This window comes from Amblyomma mixtum, chromosome 3, assembly GCF_055824585.1.
Source record: "Amblyomma mixtum isolate Tamu chromosome 3, ASM5582458v1, whole genome shotgun sequence".
In the NCBI taxonomy this organism is placed as follows: Eukaryota; Metazoa; Arthropoda; class Arachnida; order Ixodida; family Ixodidae; genus Amblyomma; species Amblyomma mixtum.
Window position 1 is genome coordinate 356,755,868 of NC_143014.1, and position 12,905 is coordinate 356,768,772.

Here is a 12,905-nt window from a genome sequence, read left to right on the forward strand (position 1 = left end):
CTTAGGGGTAATGCCTGTCTGCTGATGCAGTGCTTCTTTTGCCATTTAATGCAATAATGGGGCTTGTGCTTGCAACTATTTATATTGGACAGCTCTGCCCTGTGTATAATTTGAACAGACACTTGCTCCTGTAGAGCGACAGGATTAGGCCTGTTTCATTCCTTTCATAGTTTTGGTCACATTGCTTTTCTTGGTAGGATTTTGCTACTTTGTGCAAAGAGTAACAGTCTCCAGTTAAAAATGCCGTCACTTCAAAACGAGTTGGATAACTGCTTAGGTGTTTACTCATCAGTATCTGTTGCCAACTAATCATATCAGACATCATGCCAGCTGCATGCTTTCTCCGCACCTTGACAATGGCACATGCAGAATAGGCAAGCAGTGTCCATCGTTCATTGCATTTGATGAGCTAATTTGTTAGTGCCACATTTGGCATGCATAGAGTTTATTTCAGCGGCATCTTGTCTGCATGAAAACTTACATCTTTAATGCACTTAACTATCCTGTGGAATACTGCTTTGCTCTGTGCGCATAAATCGTGGTTTGTTCTGTGCCCTTGTTAGCACCTCTGCTGTTAGTAATGTACACATGAAAGGGAAGTTTTCACCCTTTTTATGCCAACTCACAATTGGTAATATATAGTGGCCGGCTTGTTGGTTACACATCTTGACAACAACAGCGCGGTCGGAACACGGACGAGAAAGACTGACACAATGTGAGGAAGTGAAGACTGCAGGTAAAATTTACGCATTAACATTCATGAGTTAAAGCAAGCATAGGCTCAACGCCTCCCAAGCATAGGCTCAACGCCGTGGCCCACTTGTCTTTCGGCCAAAACTGACCTGTGGCCACGTGCTCAAATCGCTTGAGGTATGCGTCAAGATCATCCCGACCTTCGTTGAAAACGGGAATGAGCCCATGAGGGTTGATGGGAATAGACGATTCGGCCCTGGGAACAGCTGGTTCAACATCAGCACGTCGCTCCCCACCCTCCATAAGCTTCACTCGCAACTGTAAGTTTTGTGCCTCTTTCTCCAAACGTTCTTTGGAACCTTCACGCTCAGCGGCTCTCTCATCCCGCGTTCTCTTAAGCTCCTCTTCTACCCACGCGCGCAACTCTGCACCTTGGAGCCCCATGCGCTCTCCTGCCGCCACAAGCTCGGACGCGCTCATTGTGCTTAACGAAAAACAAGTACCAAAGCGATAACAGCCGACCTCGTCCTGTCGTAGCGGACGCCAAATTTGTGAGGAAGTGAAGACTGCAGGTAAAATTTACGCATTAACATTCATGAGTTAAAGGAAAGAAATAAACGAGGCGGCGTTTGCAGGAAAGGAAAATCTAATTGAAGTATTGAAATCAAAACGGGGAAAAAACAGACAAGAGAGAGAACAAAGAGGAAAAAGGAAAGGAAAACAAACACTCGCGAGAAGACAGTCAAAAAGGAAAGTCACACTTAAGTTTCTTTGTGTCCCGGTGATGAGCCTGGTGCGTCGATCGAGGAGGCATGGCTGGGCGTCGGGGCAGACTTTAGGCACGTGTGTCGGGTTCCCTTCGTTGACACCCGGTTGGCGGCGTTCTCCACGGCGGCCTCAACGCTGCCGAAGAAAATAGCGTCTGTGTGCTCCGGGCACAGCCCCCAGGTCAGGTAGCCCGGGTGCTCCACGGAGATGTTAGAGGCGGCCCGTGTCGAGAAGCTGTCGGCTGGGCGGGAAGAGAGGCGCCTGGATGTGACGGCCGAGGCTCCCGACGACGGCTGTCCGGGTCTGGTCACCCGGACGTCTGCAGCTGAGGCCCAAGCCTGATAACTCGGGGCGCCAGCAGAACAGGTCCACCTCCGTCGCCGACTGCCGTCTTCCTCTTCTGCTTGGTTGGTTGGTTGGTTGGTTGGCCTCAAGTAGAATGGCACATACCCACTACGGGGGAGTGGCCAAGACACAGGCGGTGAACTGTTTGAATGATTAAGAGTTTTAGAGGTAAAGGAGTATTAATAGGGTATAGGCTGACAGATTGAACGACGCAACGAAAGGGGACCTGTTAGCATGGAGATCGAAGATGGGAGGACGGCATTATGTGCAAATTTGAATGCAACATATGGAATGGTTCAATTTTGTATTGACTGAAAGAGAGACAGAAAAAATAATAGGAATAATAATAATAAATTAAAACTTTGAGAATCAGAAAAATGAAAACAAATAGAAAAAGAAAAAAAAATAATAATATTAGCATGGGAGTCGCTGTGTTTCTAAAAGAAATTTTTGAACTGCACAGCGCGCACTCCTGTTGCTTCGTCCAAGCGAAGTAGCGCCAAAGGAAAGAACAACCTCAGAGGACACAGGCAGACCCAGCTGGTGAAACGGATTTTCTAATAGGCGCCTCCTCAAAGAAGAGAATCGGCGGCAGAACAGCAGGAAGTGATCCACTGTCTCAGGCTCGGCACAAAATGGACACAGTGGAGAAACCGCCAGACCAGATCTGTGAAGGCAGAAATTAAGCAGAGGAACTCGGCATCGCAAACGCGTGAAAGAGACCTCCAGTCTGCGCGAACTCCAGTCTTTGCTGCTCCAAGGGTGCAGAAGATGCTTGTATTCGGGGGATGAAGTAAGCGCCGAGGCTGAAAATTCCTGAAATATTGTGTAACTGCGAAACCTCACCGCAGCTGTATATGCGCAGGTTGGCAGGACAGCAATTATTGGGCCACAGAGAGAGGCCCTTGCTAATGAATCAGCAACCTCATTTAACTGAATGCCCACGTGACCCGGTACCCAAAGCAACCTCACCGAATTTAGATGAAGCGGGATCAGCTGCTTAAAGAGGCGTAATGCCCGAGACTCAGAGGGTGATGATAATGAAAAGCAAATAGATAGAGAGTCCGTCATAACCATGACTTTGGAAACGGCAGGATCTAATTTACGTAAGGCTAGAATGACAGCTAATAATTCGGCCAGATAAATTGGAGTGAAGTCAGGGAGACGGAGAGAAAAGGACCATCCCAATGCAGGTGAAAAAATGCCCACACCTGCCTTTTCACGATCCTGCGAGGCATCGGTAGCAATGAGAATATGAAAAGGAAATGATCTTAGGTGGTCCTGTAACAAACCGAGAAGGAGAGGAAAGGGCTGGAGCTTGGCATTCGATGGGAAAATGTTATCAAATGCAATCTCGACTGAAGGTGAGATGTTATGCAGTGGATGGATATCTGTGAGCTTAATGTTTAAGGGAGCGAGGAGAGACTGCACGAAACATATCTGCGGAGTATGCAAACGAGACCAGGTGGCATTTAAAAAGACTGCGGGCTGACTAAGAAATATTACATTGGATGTGTGAAGAGGAGAGTCGTACAAATTTAAAAAGGTTTGGACTGTTAAAAGGCGAAATCTGGCTAATAAAGATGGAATTCGCGCCTCAAGGTGCAGGACAAGATTAGCTACATACTTTGGAAGTCCCAAGCAGAGGCGCAACGCCTCAGGCTCCAAGAGCACAAGCGGTCGAAGTTTATAGGCAGGAGCTGCTGAGAATAAAACACATCCGAACTCCAAAATTGGGCGGACATACATTTTATAGATCAGCAGAAGTGTGTGCCTTCTCATCCCTGACCTAGTGCTGCAAAGCCGACGCAGGATGCCAATGGCCCGAGCTCCTTTTAAAGAAACTTGCTCAATGTGAGGCCGCCAGGAAAGAGTAGAGTCATAGATCACTCCAAGATACTTCACTGTTTGAACCTGAGGAATTATATGATTTCTATAAGAAACGCAGATATGTACAGGATGAGAAACCGGGAAGACCAACAAGGCGCATTTGTTCACATTGAGGGACAGATGAATACTTCCTAACCAGTTGTCAAGAATATTGAGGTAATCCTGCAAGATCTGATACAGAGAGTGAATATCTTTTGCAGAAGCAAAAAATGCGATGTCGTCAGCGTACACGTAAGTTGACACATTATGGATGCATGGAATGGAGCTTAGAAAGATGTTAAAAAGAACAGGGGAAAGAACTGAGCCTTGCGGAACACCTCTTGTCTGTCGAAATTTCTTTGAAGAAACACCATTTCGGCAGCAATAAAATTCTCTGTTTTCCAGGAAAGCAAAGATCCAGGCTACGAAATAGATTGGGAAATTAAGGACCTGTAATCTGTGTAACAGCATCGAGTACTCGACGCTGTCGTAGGCTTTACTGATATCCAGAGTGACAAGCGCGGCAAACTGTTTAGTGCTGCGAGCTAATTTAATACGGCTCTCAAGGTCAGTATGAGCACACCAAATCGAACAGCCCGGCCTGAAACCAATTTGACAAGGATTCAAGATATCATTTGCAGAAATGAAATGCATGATACGACGAAGCAGGACCCGTTCCACCAATTTCACTAAATTCGATGTTAATGAAATCGGGCGTATGTTGTCAGAAGTGAAACCCTGCCCTTGTTTTTTAAGTATTGGAACTATTTCCGCAAGACGCCACTCATGGGGAATCCATGGACCTTTAAGGGAATGGTTAACCAGAGCCAACAGATCTTCAGGAGATTCGGTAAACAAAATTTTAATCATAGATGTAGTGACCTTATCGGGGCCAGGAGCCGCTGGAGATAGGCGCAAAAGAATTTGCGAAAGCTCAGGCATAGTGACCTCAATGAAATCACTTGAGATGCATGAGAATGTAGGTGGATAATGAAGTGCAGATGTGAATCGACGTTCTAGGCCACCCGCAATTCCCTCTAAGGCCTTAGCGATGTCAGCAGGGGATTGAACGAGGGATTCAATATTGACAGCCGGAGGAATCACTTTCCTTCTCCTCATAAAATTAAACAAGGCCCGTTTATTTCCTGACTGAGAAAGAAAATCATAATGACTTGTAATATACTCCTCCTTCGCGCGGGAGATAGTGCGCTTAAATGTTGCTGCGCAATACTCATAATCCAACCAATTTTTGGGGCATTGATTTAGGAGGAGTTTCTTCCAGGCTGCTTTCCGCCGTCTATAGGCACGCGTGCACTCTGCATTCCACCAATTATTGGTGACAGCATCCTTAGATCCTGTGACAATGAATTCAGACTTTTGCCTTGCGCGTTCCAACACTGTGCATATATGTGTAGCTTTACATTCGGAACTCGTAGTGGTGTTTCGGTCCGAATCGATTGTGAGAGCTGATTTGAGAGTGTCTTTAAAGCGAACGTAATTTATGAAGGTGCGCTGTTGTCGTTCGGGAAGAGTTAAGTTACACGCAACCCTGAAACTAATCGGTAGATGGTCACTGTTTGTCGCGCAGTCAACAGGCGCCCAAGACGAGACAGAGACTCCTGGGGAGGAAAAAGTTAAGTCTAAAACAGAGCGGCATAGACCACGTACAAATGTAGGCATTCCTGAATTGTTGCAGACTATGTTGTTGTCGCAAATCCAATCAAATAGTCTAGAGCCGAAACAATCTTTTTTAAACCCCCACGTCGCGTGGTGCGAATTAAAATCCCCAACTAATAAAACCTGAGATCTACTGCTAGACATCAATGAGTCAAGGGGCTGAGTGTCTTGCACACCTGAAGGGAAATATGCGTTAGCTACAGTAAAGGGCTGTTGACCTGGGATACTAAGATCAACCGCAAGTATTTCGCACTGACTGTCCGCATACTGAAAAGAAATGAAGGACCTGTGACAAAACTTTAAGGAAATCAGCAGCAACAACCCTCCCCCTCGTCAAGACCTATCTAGCCGGAACGAACGGTAATGTTTGAGATGATAATTAATATCTGAAGAAAGCCATGTTTCCTGTAATGCAATTACATCCGGTTGAAGTTGATTACATAGGCAAATTAAATCTGTTGAAGCTGAGGATATAGATCGGCAATTCCATTGAAGAACACTTAACGACCCTATCTTGGCGGGAGTGCTGCAGCGGCAACTGCCGCTTCGAGAATCCTGGTCTTAGGATTTTGATTTGCATGACTTTTCTGGGACTTGGACTGGTGACAAGATGGATCCGGGATACTCAAAGGAGACCCACTTCGTTTTTGGGCGCGGGTATCGAATTCCATCTCAACACATTCATCAGAGGATGCGTCCTTAACGCTGTTCGGGAGAGATTTTTCAGGAGTCGTTTGTCGCTCATGCTGACTTTGGCCCTGTGGAGCGCTATTGATGTCCACAGATGGTGGAGGAGCAGCCGAAACCATAGAGGACAAGAGCGGAGCGGCGTGCGCTTGCAGCAGATTAGTCATCTGGGTAGCTACTACCTGTGAGATGCACGTGGATACCGTTTCCATAATACGTTCCATTGCATTCGCCACTGCTTTTTCAACCGCAGCGGTAATTGCTTGTGTCCAAGAGGCGTCCATTGCAGGTGGACATTTTGCAGCCACACTAGAATAGCATGAGGCTCTTTCTTTGACTGCGGCAAAGGCCTCTCGTCGCGTGCATCGACGTTTATCTATTATCTCTAGAACTTGCACTTCTTGAGCTCGTGCAGGACAATCAGGACAGTTGGCAGAGTGGGCACCACCACACAGGCAACATTTTTCTTGCTGTTCAGGGCATTCTTCTCTAGCATGGCTTTCGCCGCATGCACAGCACCGTGAGCCTGATTTGCACGCTTTGGCGCTGTGGCCAAATCTCCAACAGTTCTGACACTGAAGGGGACGAGAGTTAAATGCGTCAACTCGAAACACTAGTGGCCACACTTTGATCTCTGAAGGGCACACTACTCCTGCGAATGTGGCTATGACGGACTCTGTAGGTATTTTCACCCCCTCTACCATTCTGCTGCAACGATGGACCGCAATGACGCCCGCAGACGAGAGGTTCTCCAGCGTTTCTGAAGGGCTCAATCGAGAGTCAACACCTCGGACTAAGCCCTTGGAACATGCTAGATGAGGCGGAATAAATGCGCTCACCGGGTGGTTGGCGAAGGAGGTACACCTCAAAAGGTCGGCGACACAATCCTTGTCCGGTGACCTGCACAATATCCCACCCTTGCCGAACTGCCGCACATCTGTGATTCGCATGAAATGAGGCGATGTAGACTGAAGGGCCACCTGCACCGCTTCCGGGTTGTTCAAACGAATGGCGCCTCCATCAGCTGGAACTAAAGCCACAGGAATGCTGGTGACTCCACTGCGAAAAAAGACATCGATTGGGAGCTGGTCCTGTGGAAGAGAGGCCGACCAAGGGGAAAACCCTTGGCCGGGAGAAGAGGTAGACATTAAGCCGTCGTCCCGCGCCCTATCACCCTATAACAGGAGCAGGCACAGAAAACAAGAAGGACAAATTGGGCAAGCTAGCAAAACACCGCCAGGTACTCAGCCGCTACCCCGACGAGGCTTCTTTGCTTGCACGTATTCCTTCCTTTTCTTCTTCGTCCGCCTCCCGTGCGTCTTCTGTAACCGCAGTGTAGCGCTGGCTCCTTACACACAAGCACAGGCGCTGACTGACAACATGGTTTATTGCCTTGAACTGGCTTATATAGGTCCAGTCCCGTGACAACACAGGAAAACAACAACCCACTTCCCGTGGCAAAGTCATCTCATTAGTCCGTAACCTCCCCTCCAGTTAATTTTTTTTATTTGGTACCTGCATCGCCTTTCAGCATTACAGCAGGGGGGCACTTTCACATTCAAAAAACAATAAATCATGCACTTAACGCGTGAAAAAACGCATCATTAGGTAGAACATTAACAATATGTGGCGGCAAAGCATTCCATTCGCGAACTGTGCGCAGAAAAAACGAATAACGGAGTACGTCACCTTTAAAAGGAAATTCATGAATCTTTAAATTGTGGTCCCTTCGCTTCGAGACATGTCAAGTTGGATTAAAGACACTTTCTTCCCATTGTGCTTGTTCTATTTATTAATATCGAGGGTATCTATTCCCACTCTACTCCTCAGAGGGAAAATTATCTGTAATTGCGCTCAGAACGCCGCTTGGCAGCACTGCGTGGTTCTGTCGGCCGAGCTTGTGGTACACCCATCTCATAAACTGTCGACATGCAGCATTCCTGAGCCGGCTCAAAATAGGAAAGCATGATAGAACACGTGTAGCAGCACAGCATGACTGCAGTTCTGAAGACACTGTCTCCGCTGTTTAATTTTGATTCCACTGCAGCCGTGTTACATCCGCCATTGTCTTAGCACAGGTGGATGTAAAAAAAATTATAATTTAACTTTAAATGTGCTCTGCTGCTTTGTTCTGATCTGTCATATCAACCTGGCATTGTTGTAGCATGGAAACCACGCGGTACGCTATCGTGGAATTGGGAGCTAGTACAGGCGCAGAACGAAAAAGAAAAAAATACCCGTAGCGGTTGCACATTGGAACCATGCGTGGCATCGACCAGCTACCAGTCTGTGTTGCCTCGGCGGACGTCGTAGTCGCCAGCCTCATCGAAATCACTTTGCGACGGGCGCCCATCAGGCGGCGGGCTTGTCGGTGAGTCGAGCCTGGAGTGGTTATGCGGGCCCGTATCGGCGGCGGATACATGCGCCCATAGCCCCGCCGCGGTGGATCAGTGGTTACGGCGCTCTACTGCTGACCCGAAAGACATGGGTTCGATCCCGGCCGCGGCGGCCGAATTTCAGTGAAGGCAAATTTCTAGAGGCCCGTGTACTGTGCGATGTCAGTGCACGTTAAAGAACCCCAGGTGGTCGAAATTTCCGGAGTCCTTCACTACGGCGTCCCTCATACCCTGAGTTGCTTTGGGACGTTCAACCCCAATAAACCAATAATCCAAACATCCGCACATAAATCGTCGACGCCTCTCGACGATGGCGAGGACGGCCAGGAAGAAAATTTGGAGACGACGACAACATGGTCAGAGCGGGCGCTGTGTTGTGTCGCGCACGTGTGTTCAGAGCCGATGAAAACGTATGCCACGGCGTCACACATTTTTGGGCTCACATGAACACTAGCCTGTTGCTCGTGCGCGTTGATGACGTCGCCAACGTCGCTCCGCAGTTTGTGCTGCTAACATTGGAAATCAAAACTGACAGCGACAAATCGCTGCTAAATAAATTATTCGTGGCGCGCTGGAACTTTTTATGCCACGTTGTATGATGACTGGGTAACTAGGCATCAACCAAAACGGAAAATGTTGGTGTCTCTGCTCCTTAAACTGATCTACCCGATTTGCCAGTCTATTGAAATGATCGCAAAGATTCGCAAGGGGGGGGGGGGGGGGGGGGGAGGTGTTCTCATTGCCATTCATCGGGATATAACGTGCTCTGTTGTAAAAGTCACATCCGACATTGAATCACTATGGCTCAACTGTTGCGCTCCCCCCGTAACAGTGCTGCTTGGCCTTTGTAACGGACCTCCGAAAACTAATACAAATTTCTCCCGTCATCTGCACAATACTATCCATGAACTTGTTTCTACCTATCCAAATTCCCACATTCTTCTTTTGGGGGATTTTAATTCCCAGACATTGACTGGCAGAACACTGCTAGTTCCCCAATAACATATGTAAAGCAGAGGCAAAGAACTTCATAGGCATCTGTTGAAATTTTAATCTCTCAACCCAAACATCCCCGACCTAATACTATCCAATAGCCCTTGAAACCTATCATCCATCAGTTACCGTCCGGAAATCAGCGATCAGTCATACATTCTCTATTCTCATTTACCTCTTCTAAAAACAGACATTCGACAAAAAAAATATCGCTTTGAAAGGTAATTATAATGAAATGACTCAGTATCTTAATGCCTTTTTTGCCGATAACGAATTTACATTTCACACTCACTCAATACATGAAAGCTGGTTGATCTTGAAGAACCAATTGAATCATCTCACCAATTTGTTTGTCCCAAGTATTACTTTTAAAACTAAGCAAAATATACCATGGTTTACCCCGCTCATAAAACGAAGAGAAAACAAAAAGAAGTGCTTGTTTCGTATAGCCAAACGCAACGACGCGCCTATCGCATGGGAAAAATACTTTGGAACTGAAAAAGAATACTTACTTTCGGTTCGTAACGCGAGATGCTCAATTTATTCCCATGGCTTGCCTCACCTACTAGGCTGTGCGTAGAGCTGCGGCAGGCGGCATGGTATGACTGTCTGCGTTTACCTGAAAAAATAACCGTTCTAACCATTTTGTTCTTGCTCTGGGCCACTGCATGATTATGTAACTCATATAAATGGCAAATTTATGTTTGTGTTTCTAATCTTCCCGCCGACCATATTTAGTTCATCGTATCATCAACAAATATATATTCTTCTCTTCTGCAATATACTCCGGGAACTTGAGTGCCGCGGGCTCCCTAAAAGCCTACTCCGCGTCCCGGAAGACGCCAGCCTATCTCTCCTCCCACTGAAACGTATGCCGTATCTTCTCAAACATCCGGCCAACCCGGCTCCTGGCACTGCCTCTTTGTTTCCGCCTGCCATTTTGAGGCGCTTCTCATCACTTGACCTCCTCAATTCCGGATTCATGGCAACCACATCCCCCCCCCCCCCCCCAATCTCTCTACTCTGTTCTTATTCCGCTGGTACTCATCAAACTGGGAACTTCACTCGAATTGCTATTACCCGCATATAGTTGACTATCTGTGCTGGTCGCTCAACTACTCCTGCTATGCAACCCGGCTGTTCACATAATCATTGAGCCCTGGCGCTACCGTTACAAGGTTGTGCCCGGAAGCAGTGCCAAGTAATATTGCGTCTTGTAGCATTGCATTCATTGTCCTCAACCCGAATGTCTGGAATGCGAATCGCCTGCTTCTATTCATCCTCTCCATTCTACCTCCTTCCTACAATCCAGTCACGAGAGATAAGCGCCCGAATACTCTATCTCTCATTTTCCCTTACATGCTCGATGTTCTCACAAGATGTCAGGCTCTTTTGTCCGTTCTTCCTGCTGTGATTGTTGCCTCAGTCCTTAACCTCCTGGTTTTCTATCCCCATTTTCCTATCCTGCCTTCTTAGTTAGTACTTATGCACAGCTGTTCCTTTCCCAGATTCCTGACCTACTTCCTCTCCTTTGTCTACGCCAGTGCAGATCCCATGCACGCGTCCTGCAGTGCAACATCCGCCTCTGTAGCATGAAATCGCAATGATCACTTCCATTATTACCACTTTTCCCCTCAATTTTCGGCTGTTTCCAACTCTCGCTATCTGTACAACCCACTGGCGGCGGTTGTATGCCGTTTCCTCCGTCTGTCCCGTCCAGTCACGAATTCGATGCGCAAGACCTTGACTTGAAATCCGCTCTTCTATCTCATCGATTGAATTAAAGCTCCTTTCTTATAAATTCACCGACACCTCGCCGTCTGAACATCTAGCTGGATTTTCTTATGCATCTTAGCCGCCATACCACTACATGATTATTTTTAACAGTGAAGTTTACGCAATATCTGTGGGCTCAACACCGTGCTCAAAGACGTGTTAAAATAAATTGTGTACTTTAAAGAATAAAGAAACATTACAGCGCGGACAATAAATAGCAAACATGTGGCATTTAATTTTTTAGCTCTTGCATAATCTAAATTCCTTACAAAATGAAATTGAGCCACACAAAAAATTTTTTATTGAGAATCCCAGCTGCTGGGTTCGAATAACCTGACGGCTAGAACAAGAAATTAAATTGTGTAATCGAGGCTGCAATTAACTAAACCCAAAAATTAGGATAATCATATAAAGAATGTTGTTCTACTTCTGTAAGGTCTCATGGCACCCCCTGGTGTGGCGTCTTATCGCAGTCTTGAAGTTTGAGCTTCAGAGTGAGACAGAGAGGGTAAGTAGCCCAGTCCGTGACGGGCTCTGCTGGTCTCACTCCAAGTTCGGCGCCGCGGCCCGCAAGTGCCGACAGCCTTGCCTGTGGTCGGCAAACGCGCCGGCGAGGCACTGATGGCGGCCGATGACTCTGGCTTTACATCCAGCCGCCTACTATACGTCACCTACAGGATCTTGGGATGCCGCTTCCTCGTGGACAGCGGTTCACAAGTTAGCGTCGTGGCTGCCTCCCGCTTCGAGCGCAACGCGCTCTGCATGGAGCGCTTTTGCAGGCGGTCAGCACCTCCCAGAACGCTACCTACAGACAGCGCTCAGTCACCCTCGATTTGGGCTTACGTCGAACATTCCAATAGGTTTTATTATGCGGACGTGCAGTTTGCCATCCTCGGAGCGGACTTTATCGCCACTCTTGGCGTGGCTGTCGAGCTTCGATCTCGTCGAATGGTGGACCACACGATTCACTTGTCTGTGAACGGCATCCTCGCCCCGGTGGCCACCCCCATCCTGCAAGCTCCTCCGCAGCTGCCGTCGTCCGCCTTTGCTGCGATTCAGGGCGATTTTCATTTTATCACGCGGCCCAGCAACCTTCAGCTTCCCGTCCATCACACCGTCACGCGCCACATATTCACTACGGGCCCACCAGTGTTCTGCCGACTCCATCGCCTTGCTGGGGACCGCCTCCCCACTACCCGCCGCGAATTCGACCATATCCTGCAATTGGGCATCATTCGGCCGTCGTCCAGCAGTTGGTCTTCGGCGCTGCATATGGTGCCGGACCGTGAGCCTGATGACTGGCGCCCCTGCGGCGACTCTCGTGCCCTCAATGCCCGCATTGTACCGAATCCATATCCTCTACCTTATATTCACGACTTTGCGGCCGACCTGCATGGCATCATTGACCACATTTTCCAAGGCTGACCTGATGAAGGCTTACTATCAGATCCTGGTGGAGCCTGCAGACATCCATAAGACTGCCATCGTAACACCGTTTGGCCGCTTCGAGTACGTCCGTATGCCCTTTGGTCTGCGAAACGCTGTTGTTATGATTGTACTTCTGGCCACAGGGGCCCAAGCAAGCAGCAACCGAGAACGGTCGACAAGGCCGACAACCTCGCGATGGTGCCAGACCAGTGTGGTGCTTGTGATGATCCCCCCCCCCCCCCCCCGCCCGCTGCCTAAGTGGATTAAGGCAGC

At 48.1% G+C, this 12,905-nt stretch overlaps 1 protein-coding gene across 1 annotated transcript; it reads left to right on the plus strand.

Moving 5' to 3' along the window:
* Positions 1 to 11,825: 11,825 nt before the first annotated feature.
* LOC149356431 (uncharacterized) lies at positions 11,826 to 12,629 on the plus strand. The gene has a single exon (XM_089576340.1). The coding sequence runs from the start codon at positions 11,826 to 11,828 to the stop codon at positions 12,627 to 12,629; it is 804 nt and encodes a 267-aa protein (XP_089432466.1).
* Positions 12,630 to 12,905: the final 276 nt, after the last annotated feature.